General features: G+C 45.6%; 1 protein-coding gene across 2 annotated transcripts; it reads left to right on the top strand.

Annotated features, from left to right (window-relative positions):
* The first annotated feature begins 137 nt into the window (after positions 1 to 137).
* Positions 138 to 26,200, top strand: pkd1b (polycystic kidney disease 1b). Of its 2 annotated transcripts, none has more exons than XM_045209868.1 (35): positions 138 to 248; positions 467 to 614; positions 5,919 to 6,190; positions 6,307 to 7,086; positions 7,275 to 7,406; positions 7,534 to 7,709; positions 7,994 to 8,130; positions 9,576 to 13,267; positions 13,397 to 13,555; positions 14,960 to 15,097; positions 15,250 to 15,535; positions 15,640 to 15,874; positions 15,987 to 16,137; positions 16,233 to 16,370; positions 16,494 to 16,638; positions 16,777 to 17,722; positions 17,895 to 18,147; positions 18,389 to 18,584; positions 18,791 to 18,958; positions 19,123 to 19,272; positions 19,357 to 19,567; positions 19,804 to 19,927; positions 20,191 to 20,343; positions 20,467 to 20,878; positions 20,962 to 21,061; positions 21,291 to 21,502; positions 21,747 to 21,949; positions 22,199 to 22,396; positions 22,640 to 22,776; positions 22,890 to 23,090; positions 23,172 to 23,346; positions 23,503 to 23,784; positions 23,906 to 24,040; positions 24,621 to 24,893; positions 24,983 to 26,200. In XM_045209868.1, exons 1-35 carry the CDS (start codon positions 174 to 176, stop codon positions 25,820 to 25,822), a joined length of 12,033 nt encoding a protein of 4,010 aa, XP_045065803.1. In that variant the 5' UTR covers positions 138 to 173; the 3' UTR covers positions 25,823 to 26,200. The 2 variants fall into 2 exon arrangements, with proteins under 2 accessions (XP_045065803.1, XP_041714059.2); XM_041858125.2 differs by having other exon boundaries at positions 24,579 to 24,893.
* The last annotated feature ends 1,089 nt before the right edge of the window (positions 26,201 to 27,289 follow it).

The following is a 27,289-nucleotide window of genomic DNA, read 5'->3' as shown; positions in this document are numbered from 1 at the left end:
TAAATGTGTTTGTTGTCTTCATAGGGAGACCTAAGGGGTGTAACATTGTCACAAATTAACACATTTGTGAGCATGCTGTATATTGCAGTGTGCTAATGGATGTGTGTATGTTTCCGCTGTCTCCTGTAGTTTCCCTGCCTTCGTTAGACAGCTACCTGACAGGTGTTCCTCTCATGTCGGCTGTGTATGCCAGGTCACAGCTACAAGTCCTCCCTACAGTCCCAGACCCTGACCAAAAGAGAGTGGAGGTGAGTGGCATCATATGTCACACTGAGGGAACCGATTATGATACTCTTTTTGTTGTGGATTGACCTACTGTACGGCATTCATATTAGGATGTTGTCAGATTTCAGGCAAAACTCTTGATATGGATGTCGTATTCATCGCATCACCTTGTGCCGGCTTTAACCACAGCCATGCTAAAATCCCCCTCTTATGTCTGATTACTTTATTATCCTCCCCTCAGATGCTGCTGTTTCCTGGGCTGTGGTTCAGCCATGCTGGCCAGGTGGTATCAGTGGAGCTGGTCAGCCAGCCAAGAGAAGTGTCCACCTTGGTCAGAGTTCAGATCCTCCGGCCCTACTGCAGCCCCCACCATCACCTGGTGCCCCCAGGTAACAAAACGTCACCTTACAGAGGAGGAACTTTTTGAGGCAATTAAATATTTTCAGTCTGGAAAAACACCAGGGCTTGATGGTATACCAGTAGAGGTATATCAGACCTTTCTTGATGTACTCAAATATCCATTATTAGCATGTTTTAATTACTCCTATAAAAATAGTAGACTTTCAGGTACTCAACAAGAAGGTCTGATTTCATTACTACTGAAACAGGACCCAGGTTGTAAGTATAAAGATCGAGTCCATTTAAAAACTGGAGGCCTCTTACACTTCAATGTTGTGATGCGAAAATCCTGGTGAAATGCATAGCACATGGGACAAAAAAGGTTTTACCACATATTGTTCATCCTGATCAGACAGGTTTTTTACATGGACGATATATTGGAGATAATATACGACAATTACTTGAAACAATTGAACATTATGAAACATCAAAGATACCAGGCCTGGTCTTCATAGCAGATTTTGAAAAGGCTTTTGATCAAGTATAACTAGAATTTATATATACAGTGCCTTCAGAAAGTATTCAGACCCCTTGACTTTTTCCACATTTAGTTACGTTACAGCCTTAATCTAAAATGGATTAAATAAATACAAATCCTCAGCAATCTACACACAATACCCCATAATGACAAAGTGAAAACAGGTTTTTAGAAATGTTTGCAAATGTACTACAAATAAAAAACAGAAATACCTTATTTACATAAGAATTCAGGCTCTTTGCTATGAGACTTGAAATTGAGCTCAGGTGCATCCTGTTTCCATTGATCATCCTTGAGATGTTTCTACAACTTGATTGTAGAGTCCACTTGTGGTAAATTCAATAGATTGGACACAATTTGGAAAGGCACACACCTGTCTATATAAGGTCCCACAGTTGACAGTGCATGCAGAGCAAAAACCAAGCCATGAGGTCGAAGGAATTGTCCGTAGAGCTCCGAGACAGGATTGTGTCGAGGCACAGATCTGGGGAAGGGTACCAAAAAATGTCTGCAGCATTGAAGGTCCCCAAGAACACAGTGGCCTCAATCATTCTTAAATGGAAGAAGTTTGGAACCACCAAGACTCTTCCTAGAGCTGGCCGCCCGGCCAAACTGTGCAATCGTGGGAGAAGGGCCTTGGTCAGGGAGGTGACCAAGAACCCGATGGTCACTCTGACAGAGCTCTAGAATTCCTCTGTGGAGATGGGAGAATCTTCCAGAAGGACACCCATCTCTGCAGCACTCCACCAATCAGGCCTTTATGGTAGAGTGGCCAGACAGAAGCCACTCCTCAGTAAAAGGCACATGACAGCCTGCTTGGAGTTTGCCAAAAGGCACCTAAAGGACTCTCAGACCATGACAAACAAGATTCTCTGGTCTGATGAAACCAAGATTGAACTCTTTGGCCTGAATGCCAAGCGTCACGTCTGGAGTAAACCTGGCACCATCCCTATGGTGAAGCATGGTGGTGGCAGCATCATGCTGTGAGGATGTTTTTCAGCGGCAGGGACTGGGAGACTAGTCAGGATCGAGGGAAAGATGAACGGAGCAAAGTACAGAGAGATCCTTGATGAAAACCTGCTCCAGAGCGCTCAGGACCTCAGACTGGGGTGAAGGTTCACCTTCCAACGGGACCACGACCCTAAGCACACAGCCAAGACAACGCAGGAGTGGCTTTGGGACAAGTCTCTGAATGTCCTTGAGTGGCCCAGCCAGAGCCCGGACTGGAACCCGATCTAACATCTTTGGAGAGACCTGAAAATAGCTGTGCAGCAATGCTCCCCATCCAACCTGACAGAGCTTGAGAGGATCTGCAGAGAAGAATGGGAAAAACTGCCCAAATACAGGTGTGCCAAACTTGTAGTGTCATACCCAAGAAGACTCAAAGCTGTGATCACTGCCAGTACTGAGTAAAGGGTCTGAGTACTTATGTAAATGTGATATTTCATTTTTTTCATTTTTTTTTTATTAGCAAGGATTTCTAAAAACCTGTTTTTGCTTTGTCATTATGGGGTATTGTGTGTAGATTGATGAGGGAAAAAAACAATTTAATCAATTTTAGAATAAGGCTGTAACCTAACAAAATGTGGAAAAAGTCAAGGGGTCTGAATACTTTCCGAAGGCACTGTAAATGTCTGGATTACTTTAATTTCGGTGAATCTCTTATACAATGGTTTAAAGTTCTGTACAGCAAACCCAGATGTGAAATAGTAAATAATGGTTACTTCTCAGAAAGTATTGCGCTTTTAAGAGGAGTAAAACAAGGCTGTCCGTTGTCTCCATATCTATTTGTTATGGCCATCGAAATGCTAGCTATTAAAATTAGATCCAAGAAGAACATCAAGGTATTAGAAATCCAGGGGATAAAAACTAAAGTGTCAATGTATGCCGATGACTCAAGTTTTTTCTTATGTCCACATCACTTTTTTAGCCTCTCTGGACTAAAACCTAATTATGACAAGTGTACCATAATATGTATTGGATCGTTAAAAGACACAGTGTTTACCTTGTAGTTTACCAATAAAATGGGCGGATGGTGAGGTAGACATACTTGGTATTCATATCTCAAAAAATTTAAATAAACTTACCACAATCAATTTCAATAGAAAGTTCGCAAAAATAGATAAGATTCTGCAACCATAGAGAGGGGAATACTTGTCTATTTATGGAAAAATCACATTGATTAACTCTTTGGTCCTACCACAGTTTACTTACTAATTGTGATGCCTACTCCAGACAACCCGTTTTTGAAATCATATGAGCAAAAAATATTTCATTTGATTTGGAATGCTAAGCCAGACAAAATTAAACGTGCCTATTTATATAATGAATATGAGTTTGGGGGGCTAAAATTATTAAATATTAAAGCTTTACACCTATCAATAAAAGCTTCACTCATACATAAGTTATATTTAAACCCAAAATGATTCTCCAGTAGATTATTAAGAAAGGCTCATCCTTTGTTCAAAATTTTTATTTTTGCATTCATACAGATTACAACTTCTCATTTCCAACTAATTGAAAATGAAATGTTGTTTAAAGTATCGCCCTTTCTCAAACAAGCCATACAAAGCTGGTTACAATTTTAGTTTTATCCTCCAGAAAAGATAGAACAAATATTACAACAAATATTATGGTTAAACTCAAATATACTGATTAATCTCTACGGGATCGGTGTCCCTTATACGGGACGGTTGTTGCTCAATATGTGATATTTGACTAGAATGGTGTTGTAAACAACAGCCAACTTTCCGGGACATAGCTATGTCTTATATGGGCAGAAAGCTTAAATTCTTGTTAATCTAACTGTAGTGTCCAATTTACAGTAGCTATTACAGCTAAAAAAAATACCATGCTATTGTTTGAGGATAGTGCACAACAACAAAACACTTTTATCACGGCAACTGGTTTGGTACATTCACCTCTGAAGGTAAATAATGTACTTACATTCCAAAATCTTGCTCTGATTTGTCATCCTGAGGGTCCCAGAGATGAAAAGTAGTGTAGATTTTGAAAAATCAATTTTTATATTCAGATGTAGGAACTGGGTTCTACAGTTTGACCTCTGACTCCACACCCACCCGGCCATCTAGATGTGTGAAGGTTAGTGTCTTTTCTGTAGGGAAGCTAATGATCCATCATTTATGACATTCCTGGGAGTGTGCAAACTTAAATGTTGTATTACCATAGCATTTTTGTATGTTCTCTATAGTTTTGTACTTGAAAACCAATTTGGCACATTTGGGAAAACTCCTGGCAGACTTGATACAAAATATTGTGTAGTGATGTAATTCTTCACTGGATCAGTCTGAAACTTTGCACACACACTGCTGCCATCTAGTGGACAACATCTAAATTACACATATAATCCTACATCACAGTCTGGCCTTTCCCTTGCATTTCAAAGATTATGCAACAAAAAATAAATAGAAAACACGTTTTTGTGTTTGTATGATCTTTTACCAGATCTAATGTGTTATATTATCGTACATTAATTTCACATTTCCACAAACTTCAAAGTGTTTGTTTTCAAACGATATCAAGAATATGCATATCCTATGCATATCCTTGCTTCAGGTCCTGAGCTACAGGCAGTTAGATTTGGGTATGTCATTTTAGGTGAAAATTGATAAAAAAGGGTCCGTCCTTAAGAGGTTCATAAAAAACCATTCTTTATGGATTTTTTATTTTTTTTATGTTATTATGTTTATTAATGATATTATGAATAGAAACGGTGGAGTTATGTCACATATGCAGCAATCAAAAATATAATGTATGGGAATGTCAGCTCAATCCAAACTTATAACCAACTGATTGGAGCATTACCACAAAAATGGAGGAGGCAAGTGGAAGAGGGAGAAGGTAGGGAACTTGTTTGTCTGCCATATATTAAAGATACAAATTGGCTGAAAATAAATGGCTAAAATAGAGAAATATACCAGTTTCATTTGAAGACAGAAATGTTGACATCTGTGCCATACAGGTTGCAAAGTAAATGGGAAGAGATTTTCGATGTACTGATTCCATGGCACATGGTTTATGAACAGATACAAAAAACAACACTTTATTCAACACTTCAAGTTTTTCAATTTAAATTATTATACTATGTAGCTTGTTTCTGGTCACAGGTTCAGGAATGGTTAAAAAATCACAACATTCACTTAAAATGAACCTTACAAATAGCAGTGTTGGGCGATTTAGAAAGCCATAGTGTGAATACATAATATAATAATACTCGTAGGAAAAGTTTTCATCTTTAGCTCACAATCTGTGGATACTATACAATTAGAAAGGTTAAACATTTATGTAAAACATCACAGCACAAATGAAAAATATATGGCACATGGAAACCAAACAAGGGTGATTTATGGTGATAGGTGGGATGGGCTTAGAGTGGCTGAGGGGTGGGAGTTTATGTTCGGTAATGTATTATTGTTATGTGATTGCTGTATATAAAAGCAACATGTACAGTATGTAAAATGTGTATGCAAAATGTGTATGTAAAATATATGTATATGTAGCAGATAAGCTGTAAAAAAACAAAAAAGACGTGTACTCCGAAGAGGTGGGATGGTGGATGGGTTAATAATAAAAAAGATAAACAAGAAAAAAGAAAAAAGAAACACCACCTCAGGTTATTAATAAAGATGTTGTTGTATTGGAAGACTTGCCCTGTGTGTGTTTGTGTTGATTCACTCCTGTTTGTTTTTGTGTTTCCCTGATGTATGATGATCGATCTTTCAGTATACATAACTGGTTCTCTCTCTCTCTCTCTCTCTCTCTCTCTCTCTCTCAATCCATATCTCTCTCTCTGCAGGTTGCAGCTCTCTCCTGAACCCGTTCAGTTGTTGCTCTACCACTCCTCTGTGTAACACTACGGGAGGCTGTGCCCTGGGACAGTACTGGTGCCACCTGTTGGAGGCCTGTGTCCCTGTCACCAGCCCCTGCAGTCCCTACAACCAGTCCCCCTCTACAGGGGAGCGCAGCTACCCCCTGCCACCCAGATACCCTGACATACCCCCCTTCTACCACCTGGTGGCAGACTTGCCCATGAGAGTGGCTCCTTGCTCAGAGCCTGCTCATATTAGTGTATGTGTGTGAGATGTTGTTATTTACAGAGGGTTTTTTATTTACTTATTTACAGTTCTTATTTACATGCTTTATGCTTTGGATAAGTCGAATCAATAAAATTCTCTCTCTGTCAGATCCTGCCAGAGAGGGAGATCAGTGTTTACCCCGATGACATTCTGTCCGTCCAACACACCGGGAGACCTGGAACCTTCCTGAGTTGCCGCGACAATGCCTCCTCATCCTCCTCCCCCTGGCGACAGAGCTACCTCTCCCTGCAAGGGGCGGAGTGGGGGGGCTGGTGGGAGGGGGGCCTCTCGTCCCCGCCAAATGGAGGACAGTGGGTGGACGGGGTTGTGTGCGACCTACGGGTGCTGTACGTGGACACACTGCACGGGCATGGCTATATTTCAAGTACGGGCCAGAGTGAACTTAGTGGCTTCACTCATATCGGGAGCATCAGTACGCCCATAAGTATGACCCCTGAAACCTCAGCTCCTGCCCCAGCAAAAAGTCACATTTCTGGGCTTTGTATGATCCATCCCCTGCCTGATGGAGACAACCAGATCCATATATTGGTTGACACTCCTGTACTCATTGTGATTAAAATATTATCTGGAAAAGGGGCCACCAGCTCCTGGTTGGCTCCGGTGCTCCAGAGAGGGGTCCCTTTCCTCCCGTCCTGCCCAGGAGGGTTACCTGACTCTTGGCCTGGTTGTGAGAGAGACTCCCCTGACAGCTGGTTCTCCCACATGTCCCTGGTGCTACCCTCAGTGGGTGTCCACACTCTAAACGTCAGTGCTGTGAATGGAGTGAGTGAACAGAGTACCTGTGTACAGGTGTGTGTCTATGAGCCGGTGGCTGGGCTCAGTGTAGAGCCACATGGACACCTGAGGATGCTGGTGGACTTGTCACAGGTGAGTTAGCCCGACTTCATCGATAATATAAAGTTGTATTGTATTTTATAGTATTTATCCAAAAATCTGTGTTTTCTTTATGCATGTTTGAAAATAATCTGCTTTTCTTTTATTTATTTGTTCTGCTGATCACATCTCTGCTACTGTATTGAACTTATACATTGTCACCATTCTCTGTTTTTTCTAAGACATTTACAGCCACGGCGGAGACTGGTTCCTCAGTAAAGTACACCTGGGTGATTGACGAGCTAGAGAAGTTTCCCTATGAGGGAGACACCTATAGTGTGATGTTCAAGAAGCCAGCTGAGTACAAACTGAAGGTACTAAGCTCATCCATTTCATATGATTTATCTTAAGATAAAACAACCTTGTTTTTAATATAATACCCATATAACAGAGTAAAGTGGCCCATAGAGTCTCACTAATAACTTGTCTCTGTTCCTCCAGGTGACTGCAGCCAATGCAGTGAGCTCCCAGACCCTAGAGGTCACTCTGACTGCTGACACCATGACCCCTCTGGCCGACCCAGAATTCCTCTCTGTCAAGGAGGTCATCGCTGTGGCCGCGCTGCGTCTCTACACTTTCAGAGTCAAAGTGGATGTCTCCCTAGGTGTCACTTTCAGGTTAGGGTCATTTTCTGTTTTCACAGAAGTATTTGCTTGGAGTGATATTATATCAATGAGGGTAGCATATCTGTTTCCTTCATATTTTCTCATTAACTACCATCCCATTACTCATTAACTGCTGCTGGAAGTGGTGTTGGAGGTCCCGTACGGGGCACTCTTCCCTCTGGTCTAAGGAGATCCCATTGCCCCAGGGCAGTGAAGAAGAGATTGCTCTACATAGGGTGCCATCTTTCAGATGGGATGTTAAAAAACCCTAAGATATTGAATATTATTTCCTGTAGGTGGTCTTTTGGGGATGGCAGTGCCCAGGAGAACCACACCTTTCCTGCCCCGTTTGAATCCCAGGACAGGCCAATGGAGCGAGGAGTGAGACAGGTGTATGTGCAAGACTCTGTGAGCCACGTCTACCTACAGCCAGGTAAACATACCTCTACCAATCTGTAAATTATTGTAATTCATTCTAATAGTATAGATGCTTGCATATCACTCCTCTTTCCATTCAATACAATAGGGCATGTCTCCATTAATCTACAGTGCCTTTGGAAAGTATTCAGACCCCTTGACTTTTTCCACCTTTTGGTAGGTTACAACCTTATTCTAAAATTGGTTAAATTGTTTTTTTCCCTCATCAATCTACACACAATACCCCATAATGACAAAGCAAAAACTGTTTTTTAGACTTTTTTACTAATTTATAAATAATTATACATTTAAATGAGACCCTTTACTCAGTACTTTGTTGAAGCACCTTTGGCAGCAATTACAGCCTTGAGCCTTCTTGGGTATGACGATACAAGCTTGGCACAGCTGTATTTGGGGAGTTTCTCCCATTCTTCTCTGCAGATCCTCTCAAGCTCTGTCAGGTTGGATGGGGAGCGTTGCTGCACAGTTATTTTCAGGTCTCTCCAGAGATGCTCGATCGGGTTCAAGTCCGGGCTCAGAGACTTGTCCCGAAGCCACTCCTGCGTTGTCTTGGCTGTGTGCTTAGGGTCTCTGTCCTGTTGGAAGATTAACCTTCGCCCCAATCTGAGGTCCTGAGTGCTCTGGAACAGGTTTTCATCAGGGATCTCTCTGTACTTTGCTCTGTTCATCTTTCCCTCAATTCCTGACTAGTCTCCCAGTCCCTGCCGCTGAAAAACATCCCCACAGCATGATGCTGCCGCCACCATGCTTCACCAGCATTCATGCCAAAGAATTCAATCTTGGTTTCATCAGACCAGATAATCTTGTTTCTCATGGTCTGAGAGTCTTTAGGTGCCTTTTGGCAAACTCCAAGCTGGCTGTCATGTACTTTTTACTGAGGAGTGGCCTCCGTCTGGCCACTTTACCATAAAGGCCTAATTGATGGAGTGCTGCAGAGATGGTTGTCCTTCTGGAAGGTTCTCCCATCTCCACAGAGGAACTCTAGAGCTCTGTCAGAGTGACCATGATTCCTTCAACCTTCCTTCAACCTTCAAGCTTGGTTTTTGCTCTGACATGCACTGTCAACTGCGGGACCTTATATAGACAGGTGTGTGCCTTTCCAAATCATGTCCAATCAATTGAATTTACCACAGGTGGACTCCAATCAAGGTGTAGAAACATCTCAAGGATGATCAATGGAAACAGGATGCACCTGAGCTGAATTTCGAGTGTCATAGCAAAGATTCTGAATACGTATGTAAATACACTGACATTTGCAAAAATGACTAAAAACCTGTTTTCGCTTTGTCATTATGGGGTATTGTGTGTAGATTGCTGAGGAAATTGTTTTATTTAATCAATTTTAGAATAAGGTTGTAACTTAACAAAATGTGGAAAAAGTCAAGGGGTCTGAATACGTTCCGAAGACACTGTATATCACTCTGTCTCTCACTCATGCAGATGACTACACACTGACTGTACAGGTCTACAACCAATACGACAACATCAAGCGGGCAATATCAGTGAAGGTACGGCCTCCATTGACTCGTATACTCATCTTTCCATCTCCTCCGGTTCCCCTGGTCAACCAGACCTTTCTTCTAGAAGCCTCTTCACACCCATCTCACTACGGAATCCTCTACACTTGGAACTTTGGGGACGGTTCAAAACAAGTCCAAGGATTCCATGGCAAAGTTAGCCATGTTGCTCGGACCACTGGGGTTTATAACATGACTGTGTGCGCTAACAACACCTTGACTGCACTGACAGCCTGGGTGGCCGTGGCAGTGGTGGAGAAGGTGTCTGGACTCCAGTTGAGCTGTAGTGGACCCAGTGAACTGAAGTCTGTGACTGAAATCAAGGGCAAAGTGGCTTCAGGTTCCAGTCTTCACTGGGACTGGAACTTTGGTGACGGGTCTGGACATAAAAACATCACAGACAACTCTGTATCCCATGTCTACGAGTCCCCAGGGAGTTACACAGTCAGAGTGACTGTGTCTAACGCATTCAGCCAGGCTAGCCAGTCCATCAGTCTGGAAATCTACAGGTTGACCATCAGTGGAATTCTGCCATCGGAGTGTTCGGAGACAGAGAAAGAGATACAGCTCCAAGCACTGGTGAATGGGAATGTTTCCATGCTGACTTTCCATTGGAATTTCGGGGATGAATCACCTTTGTCAGTACAGAAGGGAAAGTCTGTTGTTACTCACACTTATTCAAACCCTGGGATTTATAATGTTAACGTTACTGTTCTCAGTATAGTAGGATCTGTCTTTTATGATGCCAACGTTTGCATTGAGGCCCCCATTACTGGGATAACCATCTGCCCATCACAGGATGCTGTGGCAGTAGGAGAAGAGGTGTGTTTTAATGCAGTTGCTGACTCAAAAAGACAACCCACTGGATATCAGTTCCTGTGGTTCAATCATTCCTCCAACAGCTCTCCTATAAGAGGACTGGCTCGTCATTGCTTTGTGTATAAGGAGGAAGGGATCCATGATGTTTCAGTGATGGCAAGTAACAAAGTCAGCCAGAGAATAGCCCAAGCCACTGTTGCTGTGCAGAAGCCTGTGAGTAAACCATCCATAGCACATAGTAGTCAAAGCAACACACTGACTGTCAATGAGAAGATTACACTTTGGGTGAAGAGCTGCACTGGGACCAATGTTTCTGTGCAGTGGGACTTTGGTGACGGCTCACCACTGGCAAAGAGTCAAAATGTCTCCCATGTCTTCACTTCCGCAGGCAGGTTTACAGTCAAGGCCACAGCTTCTAATGCAGTTAGCCGGGATTCTGTTAACCTGGAAGTGAACGTACTGCTTCCTGTGTCAGAGCTGACACTGAAAATCAGCCAGCCATTTGCAGTAGTAGGGGAAGAGACTGTCATAACAGCAGTTGGCAATGTTGCAGGTAATGTCAATTTCTACTGGTCAGTGGATGGCCCTGCTACCCCTGAGCTTGGGATGTCTCACTTTCAGTATGTGTTCCCTAAAGCAGGTGTGTATCAGGTCAAAGTCACAGCCCAGAACCTGGTGAGCCAACAGGAGGCAGCCATTTTGATTGTAGTTTTAGAGAGAATACAGGGGCTTCAGATCTCAAGTCAGAGCCTGACTTCCATGAGTTACATACCAACCAGAGAGAGTGTCTTGCTCACTGCGTCAGTAACACACGGCTCCAATGTCACTTACCATTGGCTAGCCAACCAGAGAGGTGTGACCCAAACTGCCAGTGTTGGTGAGCACTTTCCGTGGTTCACTGAAACTCCAGGTAATATATCTGTTGAGTTGACAGCTTCCAACGGACTTGGTAAGACAACCAGCTGTGTTTCTCTAAAGGCAGTGGAGCGAGTTTCAGGGGCTAGAATGTCAACAGCTAGAGACACTGTACCGTTAGGGAAGTATATCAATATCTCTGTAACTGTGGAGACCGGATCTGACCTCCAGTATCTCTGGAATGTGAGCTCAGACCTTTCACCCTTACAGAACAATGTTCCTTTTCTTCTTTACGTGTTTGAGACTCTGGGTTCTTGTTCTGTCAGTGTGTCAGTCCAGAATGTTCTCGGTTCAAGCAACACATCCAAACATTTCACAGTTCAGGAGGAGGTTACAGATGCAGACTTTCAGATAGGTGGCAAGACACATCCGTTCTTTATAACGTCAAATACTCAAGTTGCACTCTATGGATATGTCCATAAAGGGAATGATCAGCACTGGGAGTGGAAAGTTGTTGGGTGTACTGGAGGTGCTGTGGTTTTGAACAACAATCAGTCAGTTATCTACACCTTTACAGATGTAGGGGTCTATAAAGTCTCTCTGAATGTCTCTAATGGTATTAGCTGGCAGACAGTTTCACACAGAGTCACCATCCAGGACACTATTCAGGGCTTGACTCTAAACCTTAGCAGGTCTACAGTCTGCGCTGAAGATCATATTGCTTTTACACCAGTCGTTTCCAAAGGAACCAATGTCAGCTTCTCTTTAGCCTTTGACGAAGTTGAGTCATCAAATGACCTTGTTGAGGTAAGCTTCACCACCTCCACCCTCCCAGTTGGGTCTCACTCTGTCACAGCCCGAGCCTGGAACCAGGTGAGCAACTCCCAGGTGTCATTGACCGTCCAGGTGGTAGAGAGGATCGGGGGCCTACGATTGGTCAACTGCTGTTCCACTGCTCTTGAAGCTCTAAAGGAGATCCCTTTCCAAGCAAATGTCATGAGTGGTTCTCCAACCGATTACATCTGGACGATCCAATTAGAAGGGCTTCAGCCCTTACAGGTAATTGGACAGGAAGTGATGTATACCTCACCCGGAAGTGGTTCATTGTTTGTGGGTGTGATGGCCAGCAATGGCTTCTGCTCTGAAACCCTGAATGAGACAGCCATTGTTCAGTTGCCCGTGAGGGAGGTCAAGATTGTTTGTGATTCTACAGCAACCTTTAGAGGCTATAGTGTCAGATTCTCAGTCACAGTAAATGGTGGCAGCAATTTGAGGTTTCAATGGGTCTTTGAAGACTCAAGTGAAGGAGTTGTCATCACAAAATCCAGTACAGTGAACCACACATATCTCACTGCTGGAAAATATATTGTTAAAGTCACAGCTTTCAATAATGTCAGCCAGGTCTCCACACAACTGCTCACTGAGGTGAGAGAACTCCAGTGCTCCCTCCCTCAAGTCACTTTAGTCCAGGGCCAATCCACAATCCTCAAGTCTAGATCCAGCTACTTTGAAGCAAGCGTAGACATCAAAGGCTGCACCGCATACAAGACCATGTACCTATGGGAAGTGTTTAGGGGGAGTGGCTGTGGAGCTGACAAGACTGACAGCAATCTGGTAACCCAAAGCAGTGGACATCCAGTAACCCTGATTAACCTGGGGATTGTGACTACGCCACTATTGTCCCTCCCTAAGCAGGCCCTGGAGGTGGGCCAGTACTGCCTGGGGTTCACTGTCTCTCTCCAGGGAACCCCTCTACATCTGCACAGGACGTCCAGGCTCTCTGTGGTTCACAGCTCCCTGGTACCCATCATCAGGGGGGGATCGCATAGACTGGTGCCCAGCCACAGTGACCTGATCCTGGATGGGTCAGAGTCCCATGATCCTGATGTGGATCTGGGAGAGGAAGGGGAGCTGAAGTACCACTGGGATTTCATCACTGAGGTAATTGAAATCATTGCCTTTCTACTATTTAGGTAGAAATTGTTCACTTACATTTCTGTTAACTTATATTGCTGTCTTACCTTGATGTTTTCTCAAAATTGTACAAATGGTATCTGTTTCTGCCTGAAGAACTCTACTGAGTGGTTGTCCCAGGACCAGGACCAGCTTTTAGGGTATAACAGCAGCAGGTTGACTGTCCCCAGCAGGAAGCTACAGCCAGACAGGGTCTACCTCTTCACCCTCACTGTCCAAAAGGAAGGGAGGAGACCTATCTCCACTACACAGTCTGTGAGTCTCACATTATCTCTACACACCACAATATCTTTATGCAACGAAGGTGGTTCAGCGAACCATGCACTGTAAATGGGTTGCCGTGAATTTGACAGTAACTTACAGGCAGCTAGTGGTAAGTAAGTTGCTGTATTTCATATTGCAGTACAATTACTGTAATCTAAATACAGTATCAAAGCAAGTATTGTGTAATGACACACAGTAAAATACCATAGAATTGACGGTATTATACTGTAAAAAATGTCAATGCTACTGTTGTCGTAATGAATGAATGGATGGATTAATTAATTAAATTAATTGAGGGGAGATGGTGTTTGTATTTTACAGGATTTTACTGTAATTACATGAGATTGGTGCAAGCAGGTTGGCTGCTAGGTAATGTTTTACACATTACAGCATATCAATTAATATTTTGTATTTTATATCCCTTGCACTTGTAGAGGCCTTAATGGTCCAATGCAGCCATTTTTATCTCAATATCAAATAATTTCTGGGTGACAATTAATTACCCTACTTTGATTGTTTAAAATTAAAATGGTAAAAAATACACAAAAATAGAAAAATAGCTTCTTAGCAAAGAGCAATTTTTCTAGCAAGAATTTTGCTGGGACTGGTCTGAGTGGGAGGGGAAAACTGAAAACTAGCCTTTATTGGCAGAGAGGTTTGGAACACTCTTTCTTATTGGTCTATTAACTAATTTACCACCTGGTGATGTCATCCCACAAAAACAGGCAGAAATTTCAGCCGGTCCTTTCAAACAGCTCTTACACTACAAGGGCTTTGTTATAATTTTCACAATTTCACAGTATTATTCCAAACTCATAGTGTGGAAATATATATAAAACACAGGAAAAACACATTTTTGACTGCACTGGGCCTTTAACAAAGGCTTCCAAACTGGAAGTGACTACAGGGCAAAACAGACAAATGCGCAACCATTACAAGTTTAAGACTTGCTGCCTCTCCAATCTGTCCGCTATACATTTTTTATTGATGGGGCACTACTACCACATACCAGTTAAACTGGTACAGCATTCTCACTAATGGGTGCAACAAATATAGCCTCTTACAAGGCACGCCTCAAAGTATGTTAATGAGCCAGAAATAACAATACCATGTACCCACTAGTGGTCAAAAGGTTTTTGGCACTCGAAAAATGCGGTACGGTACTGTATTCTGTGGGATGGAATTACAGTACCATTCGAAATACAGCAATTCTTTCCCCATCCACATAATTTCCCCACAATGCACCATCATTTACAGTATGCAGCAGTAAAACTTTTCACAGTATTTTACTGTTGATAATATCCAAAATTACCATATAAAGTTTTCAGTTTCAGTGTGGTTGTGGGATGTTTATTTGATAGTATATTCATGTCAAATACTCCTCCATGCCTCTAGGTGGCGGTATCTAAAGTTGCAGTGCTTCCTGTAAGTGTGGAGTGTGTTTCCTGCAGTACTCTCTCTTCTTTCCGTGTCAGCCAGAGTCGCCCCATTGTGCTCTCTGGTTGTTGTGATAAGTGTGGCAGCCATGTTCAGGTAAGTTCTCCTCTACGTAGCTAATTGGCTGACCTAAACAACATTTACAGTTTGTGACAAAATTAAATAAAGTCAGCATAAAGCAGCTGTCATGGCTGCTTTATGCTGGACTTATGACGGAAAGTTGATGTATGGTCTTTCTGTTTTCAAAGTACAAATGGAGCGTAGAGGATCAGAACGGTGTGACCCTTGACCTGAACGAGGTCACCACTACGGGCAGTCTCTCTCCTGACCTGGTGGTCCGACCGGAGGTGCTGCAGGAGGGGTATAACTATACCTTCACCCTAAATGTTACCCACCCTGCTGGGGGAAGATGGGGGTGTGCTAGCCTGACCCTCCTGCCCAACCCTCCACCCCATGGAGGGGTGTGCACTCTTACCCCAGGTCCTGGGGAGAGAATACGCCTGCTGGAGACTGTGGTCACATACAACTGCTCAGGTAATACAGTAGAAACAAAGACTCAAATATTCAATCAAATCTTATTTTGGTGTCTTTGCCATGTTTTACCATGGTGTACCAGATGTCCTGTATTTACTCTATAGGTTGGCTGGATGAGGATAGTGAGTCCCCCCAGCTTATCTATATTCTACAGGTGGCATCATCATGCCCAGGCTGGGGCAAAGCATGTCCCCTTCTCACCCTCTACAGGGGTACCCAGCGTACATTTGGCAGCCTAGTTCCTCTGGGGGAGGCGGGGCCAGAGAAGGACCTGTCAATCATCTCTGTGATCCTGCAGGTAGAGGACCACCTGGGGTCAAAGGTCACCGCACTTAACAGGTGAGTTGGAGATGAGTTTAAAACTGAGAATGCAGGGAAGAGGTTCCGACCTCAAGAGACCTCTTGAGGTAAATTGTCAAAAGACAATTTATGGATGCTTTTGTTTTTTCAGAACTATAACAGTGCTGAGACCTGTGGATGGAGATGGGATCACAGAGTGGCTGAGGAACAAGAGTCAAACCGAACTATGGGGTTTACTCCAACAGGGTAACCCACAGCAGCTCATTCCCTATTCCATTGCCCTCACCAGCCAGCTCAACCAGGTATGAACCTTACCTTTGTCTTTACCTGGCTGTGTCTCTCTTCTCCTTAACGTTATCTTTCCTTTACATGTCTATCTCTCTCCTCTCGGTCACAGGTGGATCAGACTTTGAGTGAGCAGGATCTCAGGGACAGGAGGGAGATCAGGGGGAATGTGACACAGGTGCTGGCCTCTTTGTCTGTGTCCTCTCTACAGGATGCAGCCCAGATCAGCTTTGCCCTGGCCCAGTCCACTGTAAGTAACCTGTCCGTAGTTTACACAGACAGAGTTTGTGCCATAAAAGCCTGGCAAAAAGACCCACAAATGATACAGATTTGTCCTCGATGTCTGAATGCCACTGTGCGTTGTCTCCTGCAGGCAGTCCCAAGTGAGGTGGTGTGTGAGGGCTGTCAGGAGAATGTTCTAGAATCTGTGGGGAGAATGATCAGGGTTATGGAAGAGCAGACGGGACTAGGAGACGACACAGCCATAGACACAGGCAGGAACATCCTCCATGTAATAGGTACTGTACTAGTTTCTGAGTGGAATTGACAGTTGGAAATAGAAGGATAAAAGGTGGAGGATACATGCTCATAGAGCAAGGACAGGAACTAGTTCAAGATTTTTGACCAAAAACTGTTATTTCTCTCTCTGTCTCCAGGCAGTTCATTGGCTGCTGTGTCCGAGTCCAAGCTCATCTCCTCTGGTCCTCACACTCACTCTAACGTATCTGAAACTGCAGTGTCAGCCCTGGACCATGCCAGGGCTCTCATGCGTATTCTGATGCGCTCGCGGAAACGCGACGAGGAACCCCTCTCTCTCTCTGCTCCACAGATCAGTGCCGTTGGTTACCATGGAAACCCCTCAGAACTCCTCTGCACCACTGATCCCTCCGTCGACACCCGCCAATCAAACCAGTCCAACAAATCACAATTAAACCCTTCTTCTTCCTTCTTCAATGACAAGCCAGAGTCATACCCACCATACCCGCCCTGCCAGTTCCTCATTCCCCCCTCTCTCAGTGCCCAGCTCCAGCGTCAGGTCCGGGGGTCTGAGGTGGTACAGATTCTCCTGGGTTTGGAAGGGGGGTCTGAGTTCCTCTCTGCAGCCAACCCACCCATTTCTACTTCTCTGGCTGCCATGGAGTTCACCACGCCCCAGGGACAGCCCATACCCATTGCTAACCTGGACACTGACAGATCTATCAGGGTTACTTTGCCCAAAATATATACTGTAGGAAGGATCAGCACTGGGGATCGGGCTAGTGGTGGGAGTGGAAGTGGGTCTGGGGCTGGGGCTTGGTCTAAATCTAGTGGTATTGACAGAGACGAGGGAAGAGCCCCAATGGTTAACTTTACACTCCGAGCCAAAGGGTGGCTGAATTTTACAGTGAGGGCAGTGAAGAATATGGATCCCAATGCTGGACTGTACATCTCCTTAAACTTCAGCCTGCTTCCAGGAGCTTCTCTGGTGGGCTCAGGACATGTGAGAATCACAGTGGCCACCCAGCCAGGTCATCCTGCATCCCATGATTCCCTAGTCAGAGAGCTGACTCTCTCCCTCTCCACCCAGACAGCCATGGAGGACACCATCTTCCTCTCTCCTCTGTAAGTGTTCTGTATCTAGACAGTTATGTTTTCCAAAACCTTTTACAAGTGTTTACTTTTACACAGACAGAATGTTGTGAGGCCTGATTTTCTTCTATACATGGCATATGATGATGACATCCCAGTAATTTACTAATACAGCTTGTTGTCTATTATTTCTCTACATCTCTAGACTTAACAGCACAGTACAATCTCTCTTTGTGAACCTGACATCCAGCCTGAGTGGAGCTCCAGTCCGGGCCTCAGTGTGTGTGTTCAGCTCTCTGTGTCAGTACTACAGCCTGAGGGAGAGGCGCTGGAGCACTGAGGGCCTCCGGCCACTGGAGGGCAGCACCCTCCACTCAGCACACTGCCTCACTCAGCACCTCACCATGTTCGGGGCCAGTCTGTTTGTCCACCCAGACGCTGTGGTGCTACTGCCACCGGTATGTTTGGGATACTCCTCAGGTTAACACAATAAATGGTATAGCTCATTAGTACATACAGAGAAAATAAATGTTAGCAGCCTTCGATAGAAAAGTTAGAGGAATACAGAATTCTGAGACATGATCATACACTCAATATGGCCACCTGTTCACCCACCTTGGAACACAGCTTTGAATTGGAACCCCTTCTACTGATGCTACTAATTTTAATTATATGTCCCCGTCCATCTCCCCACCACAGTCCAGTGGTCCAATGCGTAATGTGGTTGTGGGGATTGTGTGTGCTGTCCTGGTTCTGATCCACTTCCTCCTGGGTCTGATCACCCACAAACTGGACCACCTGGAGAGCCTGAGACTATGCCATGTACCACTGTGTGGCCGACCTGGACGCTACAGCTACAGAGTCCTGGTCAAAACAGGCTGGAGACGAGGAGCAGGTAAGGCTCGCAGATCTTAGACGACTGGGTAGGTGTAAGCAATAGATCCACCCATTTTATGCCATATTGCTCTGTCTCACCTATCCAGTCCTAACAGAAGTGAGTGGGAGTGAACGAGGGCAGAAGGGAGAGAACATCTTGCTGAAAGAGCATCTTGTTAAAGTGAAATGCAAACCTGGTTCACGTTTATTTGTATTTCCCATCAGGCACGACGGCCCATGTGGGCATCAGTCTGTACGGGGTGACTAAAAGCGGTTCACGCCACCTGCAACGGGAGGGGGCATTCCAACGAAGTGGTCTGGACCTGTTCCACCTGGAGACGGACAGCAACCTGGGAGAGGTGTGGAAGATACACCTCTGGCATGACAACACAGGTAACTACTGTAGTCTCACATTGCCATACTTCGTAGTCTCGTATTCACTCGCCTACTGGAACACGAGGAAAGCAGGAGATCGAGGCTCCAGGTAGTAAGGTTCCAAACAGGTAACACAACAATACCTATAAGTGTGTTTGTGTGCATGCGTGTGTGTGTCCCAGGTCTGGACCCGTCGTGGTACGTGCAGCATGTGGTGGTGTGGGACCCTCAGACAGACCACCTGTTCTACTTTCTGGTAGAAGACTGGCTGTCTGTGGAGAACGACAGGAACGAAGGAGGAGGGACAGTGGAGAAGGAGATGTTGGCCTCCTGTAAGTACTACAACTCTCTGTATATGTCTTTACACTCAGGGAGAGCAGAACTGCCTCCAAAACAGATTTCTCTCTCTCTCTCAGGTCCTGTGGAGCTGTCTAAGTTCCGACGTGTTCTCTCCTCCCAGCTGGCGTTTGGAATGCTGGAGCGCCACCTGTGGCTGTCTCTATGGGAACGCCCCGCCCTCAGCCGCTTCATGCGGGGGCAGAGGGTGACAGTGTGTGCCCTCCTGCTACACCTCTACCTCGCACTAGGGGCAGTGTGGTACGGGGCTGTGGGTACAGAGGGGCATAGGTGAGATGGCAGTCTAACCAGAACATTCCAGGTGACAATAGTGTACACAATAGAAGGTTCTTGTGAAATAGCTCAGGTGGGATTCAATCAAACTCGCACTGTGGATAACTTGCTGCGCTGAAGAACAATGTTGTTTTGCCTGAGACACTCTACAACTCTTTGTTACATATCCCACATACTCTGCATTAACTATGTTAAGTGAATGAATCAGCCATTTTATGGGTGCTGTGTTTCAGTGGACCGGTTTCGGCTCGGTTGCTTGTAACCTGGGAAACAGTTGCCGTGGGGATGACAATTGCCATCCTGGTGTTTCCTCTCCAGTGTCTCCTCTGCTTCCTGTTCCGAAAGACTCACAGCCAGGTACCTTTCCTACATCTCTCTCTCCTTCTCCATCCATATTTCCTGTTGCCCCGTCAACAAAAAGAATCCTATACGCCTATTAAACCACATTGTTATCATTTCTATCTATAAAAAGCTTAGTCGATCAGAGGTCAATGTGATAGTGTATTGTATATTTACTCTGTTGATTTGGCAGGCTTATCGTAATGTGGAAAGTGCTTGACTGAGATGGTGCTTGGGTCAGCTACAAATGTTGGGTTTCCCTTTCCCTGTGTGTGTTTCAGGTAGCGGTGGATATGTCAGTGCCTCCATCCCCTGTGTGTCAGTCAGTGGAGATGGACGTCTATCTCGGCCAATCAGATATGTCCTGCTCCTCCTTCCTGTCTTTGCCTGGAGGACCTGATCCGTCAGGCCTGGATGGAGACACACCCTCTTCTGTAAGAGAGCAAACTCTCACATGTATCAATGCATGCACATACACAAATACACAGCTCTTTCTGATTCTCTTGTGAAAGTTGTAAACTGAAAAAGCTGAAAGCTATCTTTTACTTCTCTCTTAGCTGATGGGAAGCAAGGCATTCAACGCTGAGTTCTGGAATGCCACTAACCTGGGAGTGGAGAAGGATGAAGATGGCATGACACTGTGGTCATCCTGTGACAGCCTCACTGACCTCCCAGGGCCCTCCTGTGACAGCCTCACTGACCTCCCAGGGCCCTCCTGTGACAGCCTCACTGACCTCCCAGGGCCGTCCTGGGAAATAACCTCGGACCCCTTGGGGTCATCCCTGGGTCCTGCCCGTCTGCTGAAGAGGAAGAAAGCCCTGATGAAACTATGCCTAGCCTCACCCTCCTCACCCCAATTTCTTGTCTGCAACTCCCCACCATCCCAATCCTTATCTGGCCTGCCTCCAGACCCCAGCCACAGCCACAGCCACAGTCACAACCTGCAACCCAATGTCTTTACCCTGTCTGGTGAGTGTGTGTCCCATATGTGTTAATATGACTCCTGTGTGAATGCATCTAAAATGGTTCTGTTGTCTCTCATGGTGTTTCAGAGGAAGACCTGCTGAGGTCTATAGCAGCAGAGACAGGCAACAGTCCCTCAACATCAGACAGTGGCCGCTACTCCCCCAGGACGACCTCTCTGTCCCACACGTAAGACCTGCCTGACCAGTACACTCCAGACCTAAACCCCAGATAATACAGGCCCTGTCTACAGTATATGCCCCCAATGTATATTCCTCCTTCCCTCTTTCAGTGGAGAACAGAGTTGATCTGACTGAACTCGATAGCAGAGAACAACCAGTCATAGTACTTTGTATAGCACTATTGCCTGTTGGGAAAGAATACTTCTGAGTCTTACTCATCTCTCTGTGTGTTTTAGCCAGAGCCAGGGCAGTTCCAGCAGTGTTTGGTCTGAGCTGAGTGTGGACAAACCACTCTATGGGACAGAGATCCACAACCCCCCCTGCTCTCCCACCTCTCTGTATGGGACAGGGCTGTTTAGGCCTTCCTCATCTCTCTCTGTCTACTCCATCGCCAGTACCTTCCTCCCCAGTCCCTCCCCTGACTCCACAGACTCTACCACACGCATAGGTGAGTCATTAGCACTCACTAACCCAAACCTTTGTTACGATTCCCTCTAAGAATAATGACCTGTCTTCCACTCTTTATACCAAATGTAATACTATGTGGGTGCGAGAGTTCCCCATTTAAAACTTTCTATGAATTATGTCTATTTTGCATGAAAATCCAATGAACTATCTGAATATTCATATCAAGCAACTTCATATTTGCAGACATCATAGAGCATAGTTTCTTCCATGTTTTCACCCCCCAGGTGTGGCCCGTGGCAAGCCCAGCTGGCTGCTCCCGCCCTGGGCACTGCGTGTAATTTACCCCCTGGTTGTGTTGTTGCTGGGGGCCTGCCTGGCTGTAGTAGGCCTCTATGGGAGTCACTTCTCTAGCTCAGTGGTCCTGATGTGGCTCATCTCAGCCCTGTCTGCCTTCCTCACCTCCGCTCTGCTGCTGGAGCCTCTCAAAGTAAGCAGATCGAGACATAGACACGGGAGGCTCAATAGTCAATGCAACAAATTGTCAGCAATGAATGCTTTCACCATGCCAGAGAGAGAGATACGCAACCATATGGCTTCTGTATTTCCTGTAGACCCATGTCATTGTTAAACGACAATTGCTGGCTTTTAATCTTTTCAGCCTAAGAGAGACAGGTATGCACCTTATAACCTTCACTATTAGTATTGGCTATTTAACCCTTGTATGTCCTCTCCTCAGGTGTGTGTGCAGGCGTTGTTCTATGCTGTGGTGTTAAGGCCTGTAGACCCTGAGGTGAATGATCGGCTGGGGCAGGAGACCGTCATTAAGAGGGAGGGGGGCAAGCAGAGGGGCAAGGTGCTCCCCCCTTGTGGGTTCGGCCTACTGCAAGCCAAGGAGGAGGCCAGGAAAGTGAGAGCGCTACGATCCCTCATGAAGGTAAAACAGGAAACAAAAAAACAACAACTCCCATAAATCCTTATAGTAACCTCTGGAATGAACATATGTGGTGTACTGTTTATATTCCTAACCACCTAGTACTGGAATTGAAATAACATTATCTTAATTCTTTATCTTTTATGTCTTTATCTTCCTGTCTCCTCTCTTGTTCATTCTCTCTGTATACTCTCTCTCTATCTCTCTTTCTCTTCTCTCTCCTCTCTTCTCCTCTCCTCTTCCCAGCACTGTGTGTGCCACATGTTGTTCCTGTTGGTGGTGTTGATGGTGAACTACCAGGACAGTGTTCAGGAGACCCAGGGAAGACTGCTACACTCTGCCGTCAAACACTCACTGACCACCAACCTCAACACCATCACTGGGTAAGGGCTGCGTGTGTCGTGTGTGTGCATGTGTGCGTGTACCCTGTACTGATATGTGTATTGGTGTGTGTTTGTAGGCTGTGTCCACATGTAACTCTCTGTGTTGGTTTCAGGTGGGAGGGGGCGTGGCTGTGGATGGACAACATCCTGGTGCCACACCTTCATCAGAACCCCGCCCTCCACCTGGTGGGGTTACCACGGATACGCTGTATACACACTCCAGACCATAATAAGGCCGTCTCTCTGGGGAACAGCAGTTTTACCACACGCCAGCTTCTCTCTGGCCTATACAGCACACACTGGACCACAGCACAGTGAGTCACAGACACAGACACACACACACCAGTCCACACAAATTATCCTACATGATTCTTTGTACTCTTTCCTTCTCTCAGGTTAAAGGCTGTGTCCATTGACTTCACCCAGTACCATAGAGAGACTAGTCTGTTTGTGTGTGTGTCGGTTCTGCTAGAGAAGACCCAGATACACACACTCATCTCCTCCCTCTCCATCCATCCTCTACTCATCCCCCCATCCTCCTCAGGACCAGACCTGCAGATTGCACTCATGGTAACATTTGATAAACAATTTGTTTATATGAAACAACACTATTATTCCCATTCATTTGGGATAGGGAATGCAAAAATGTAAGAACTTCAATAGGTTCCGTTCTGAGACACTCAGGTTTTGAAACGTTTCTACCCTCCCCTCCTTCCTCCCCCCCAGGTGCTTCTGCTCCTCTCTGCCCTCCTCTTTCTGGGGGTGGAGCTATGGGCCATGGCTACAGCCCAGTACGTGCGTCAGAGCTGGCGCTGGCTACAGCTCCTCCTCACCTCTTTGTCCCTGGCGACGGCCGCGCTGCGATTCTGCTTCCTGTCCCAGGCTGCTTCCTGTCTGTCCCAGCACCGCTCCATACCAGACTCCTTCACTGAGTTCCACAGTGCCGCCCTGCTGGCCAGGAGGTCCACACAGATATCAGCCATACTGCTCACTCTGCTGGTACTCAAGGTACTGGATAACTTAAAGATAGTTCCTAAAGAATTATATTATTTGAATGGTTCCGAACTCAATGGGTAAGGAATCCACATTTTGTGCCACTACCATCAAAATGCTAAAATGTGTGTTTCAGATGGTGGGTACTCTGAGGTACGTGCGGAGGTGGGTGGTGTTTGGTCGAGTGCTTCAGCTGGCATGGAGAGAGATGGCTGCTGTGGCTCTACTAATGATCTTACTGCTGCTGCTCTTCTCTCACACTGGACACATGGTAGGATATGTAATATGCAGTGGTGGAAAAAGTACCCAATTGTCATACTTGAGTAAAAGTATAGATACCTTAATAGAAAGTTGCTAAAGTTAAAGTGAAAGTCACCCAGTAAAATAGTACTTGAGTAAAAGTGTTTGGTTATAAATGTACTTAAGTATCAAAAGTACATGTAATTGCTAAAATATACTTAAGTATCAAAGGTAAAAGTAAAAGTATAAATCATTTCAAATTCCTCATATTAAGCAAACCAGACGGCACCATTTTCTTGTTTTTTTGAGTTGTCAGGGAAAATGTATGGAGTAAAAAGTTCAATATTTTCTTTAGGAATGTAGTGAAGTAAAAGTAGTCAAGAATATAAATAGTAAAGTATAGTACAGATACCCCAAAAAACTACTTAAGTAGTACTTTAAAGTACTTTTACTTAAGTACTTTACACCACTGGTAATATGTAACAAGGTTCTCCACAGGAATATGTGAGACACAGCTCACTCCATGGGAATATGTACTACCTATTCATGCATGTATGTTTGTGTCTCAGCTCTTCTCCGGGTCTGTGGATGGGTTTGTGTCTGTGCACCAGGCTGGTGTGTCTGTGCTGTCTGTGCTGCGTGGTCGCCTGGTCCTCCAGAGGCTCAGCAGGGCTCACCCTGTCCTCGGACCCCTCTATGCCCTCTCTCTGCTGGGGATGGGAGGTTGGCTGCTGGCCCGTCTCTCTGGAGCTGTTCTGCTCCGCACGTACAGGGTTGTGCAGGCTGAGATGTACAGGCCAGCCATGGAGCCCCATGACTATGAGATGGTGGAGTTCTTCATCAAAAGACTGAAGCTCTGGATGGGACTTATTAAGGCCAAGGAGGTATGGAGGAAATTAATTGATGAATTAATTTATGCATTTTATTCAACACAAATTGAAACTTCTGAAATCTCCCTCCCTTCTCTCCACAGTTCAGACACAGGGTGAAGTTTGAGGGCATGGTGGTGCCTCCCTCCAGATCATCCCAAGAATCATGTCTCTCCACCATCTCGTCCTCCCTCTCCTCCCCCCATCCCCTGTCCTCCGCCCTCTCCCTGGGTTCTGAGGACTCGGGTGTGTCCGCTCCGGGTTTAGACGTTCAGCCCAACCTGGACCGCCTGCTTTCCTGCGTCAACAGTCTGCTCTCACGGTTCGACCACGTTAACCAGCTGACCGCAGACATTCACGGTCTGGAGACGCAGCTAGAGGAGGTGCAGAGCAGGAGGAGGAAGAGGGGGCCGCAGGGACTTGGAAGAGGAGAAGAGGGAAGAGAAGGTAGAGGAGTGGCGATGGGCAGTAGGAAAACTCTGCTACCCCCTCAATCTCGCATCTCCCTCCCTTCCTTTCCTCCTTCTTCTTTCAACCCCATTACCCTTCTCTCCTGCCCTCCCTCCACCAATCCCTCCTTCGCTCACGTTCACAGCTCCTACTCTGAGTCTGTCATTCTCCAACCTCACCCACACCCACCCAGAGACACTCACCTCTCCGAAGCAACCAAGCTCACACAAAGGAGCTCTGGCCTGGGCTTGGGCACTGGGCCTTCCGGGTGTCCTGGAGCCAGGCAGTTTCCTAGACGTCGAGCCTGGCACTCAGGGAGTTCTCACTCGGCTGATGCAGCTCAGAGGCCCCCCCAGGCCCCTGGTGGTGGTATTGGGGTCAACACGAAAGCCAGGCCCTGTAGTGAGGAGGGGGACAGGAGACGTGCCAGTGAGGGACTGCCTGTGAAGAGACGGGCCTGGATCTCAGAGGGGCCTGAGACAGACATAGTCTAAAACTGAGAGAGAGACTGAGACAGAGATTAAAGTGCCTATTACTGTGGGTATACAGTATCTAGTGTATGAAGTTTATCCAGCTATGTATCCAGCTATGAAGTGTGTAGTACTACTTCGAGACAAGTTTTCCCACTGTTGTGTACCTCTTTACTAGTGCTTCTGCATTAGATATTCTACATACGTATGCTGAGGTTGTATACCTTGTACTTCTTGTGTATCTACTGTATAATAAATATTTAAATAGAGGATTATTTTGTCATCTCCAAGAACCGTGGAATATATTTTTCCTGCTGATCAATACCAGTAGTAACATTGGGTTTGGTGTTTAATGTCCTCTATATTTTCTATCTGTACCAAGTAGTGACATGCAGCATTAAATAATCACCAAGTTATTTGTTTACGTTGTGAATTTCCTCAAATGTCAAATCAAATCACATGTTATTTCTGTCTGTAATAAAGCCCTTTTGTGGGGAAAAACTCATTCTGATTGGCTGGGCCTAGCTCCCCAGTGGGTGGGCCTGGCTCCCAAGTGGGTGGGCCAATGCTCTCCCAGGCCCACCCATGGCTGCGCCCCTGCCCAGTCATGTGAAATCCATAGATTACGGCCTAATTTATTTATTTCAATTGAGTGATTTCCTTATATGAACTGTAACTCAGAAAAACCTTTGAAATAGTTGCATGTTGTGTTTATATTTTTGTTCAGTATATGACTTTCTAGCACGTCAAGCTAGCTTACAGAGTAATAACTATAGCCCCATCGATGTGGGTGGGGGCGTGCTCATCCCTCCATCTCCTGTAATTCACGATCAGCTCCTTTGTCTTACTGACGTTGAGGGAGAGGTTGTTGTCCTAGCACCACACTGCCAGGTCTCTGACCTCCCTATAGACTGCTTCATGGTCGTCGGTGATCAGTCCTACCACCGTCGTGTCATAAGCAAACTTGATGAGGGTGTAGGAGTCATGCGAGGCAATGCAGTCATTGGTGAACAGGGAGTACAGGAGGGGACTAAGCACAAACCCTTGAGGGGCCCCAGTGTTGATGGTCAGCATGGCGATGTGTTGTTGCCTACCTTCACCGCTTGGGGGGCGGCCTGTCAGGAAGTCCAGGATCCAGTTGTAGAGGGAGGTGTTCAGTCCCAGGGTCCTGAGCTTGGAGGGGACTATAGTGTTGCATGTTGAGCTGTAGTCAATGAACAGCATTCTTACATTGGTATTCCTTTTGTCCATGTGGGTGAGGATAGTGTGGAGTGCAATAGAGATTGTGGATCTGTTGGGGTGGTATGTGAATTGGAGTGGGTTCAGGGTGTCTGGGATGATGGTGTTGATGTGAGCCATGGCCAGCCTTTCAAAGCATTTCATGGCTATAGATGTGAGTGCTACAGGGCGATAGTCATTTAGGCAGGTTACCTAGGCGTTATTGGGCACGGGACTATGGTGGTCTGCTTGAAACAAGTTGATATTACAGAC

The sequence above is a fragment of the Coregonus clupeaformis genome, chromosome 31 (genome assembly GCF_020615455.1).
Source record: "Coregonus clupeaformis isolate EN_2021a chromosome 31, ASM2061545v1, whole genome shotgun sequence".
Classification (NCBI taxonomy): Eukaryota; Metazoa; Chordata; class Actinopteri; order Salmoniformes; family Salmonidae; genus Coregonus; species Coregonus clupeaformis.
This window is presented reverse-complemented; position numbering and strand designations above follow the sequence as displayed.

Bases quoted from the DNA above. Each gene is read 5' to 3' on its own strand.
- pkd1b (XM_041858125.2), top strand. From the start codon at position 174: ATGTCGGCTGTGTATGCCAGGTCACAGCTACAAGTCCTCCCTACAGTC. The intron at 23,347-23,502 runs GTAACATTTGAT...CCTCCCCCCCAG, and splicing joins ACCTGCAGATTGCACTCATG to GTGCTTCTGCTCCTCTCTGC. The intron at 23,785-23,905 runs GTACTGGATAAC...TGTGTGTTTCAG, and splicing joins TCACTCTGCTGGTACTCAAG to ATGGTGGGTACTCTGAGGTA.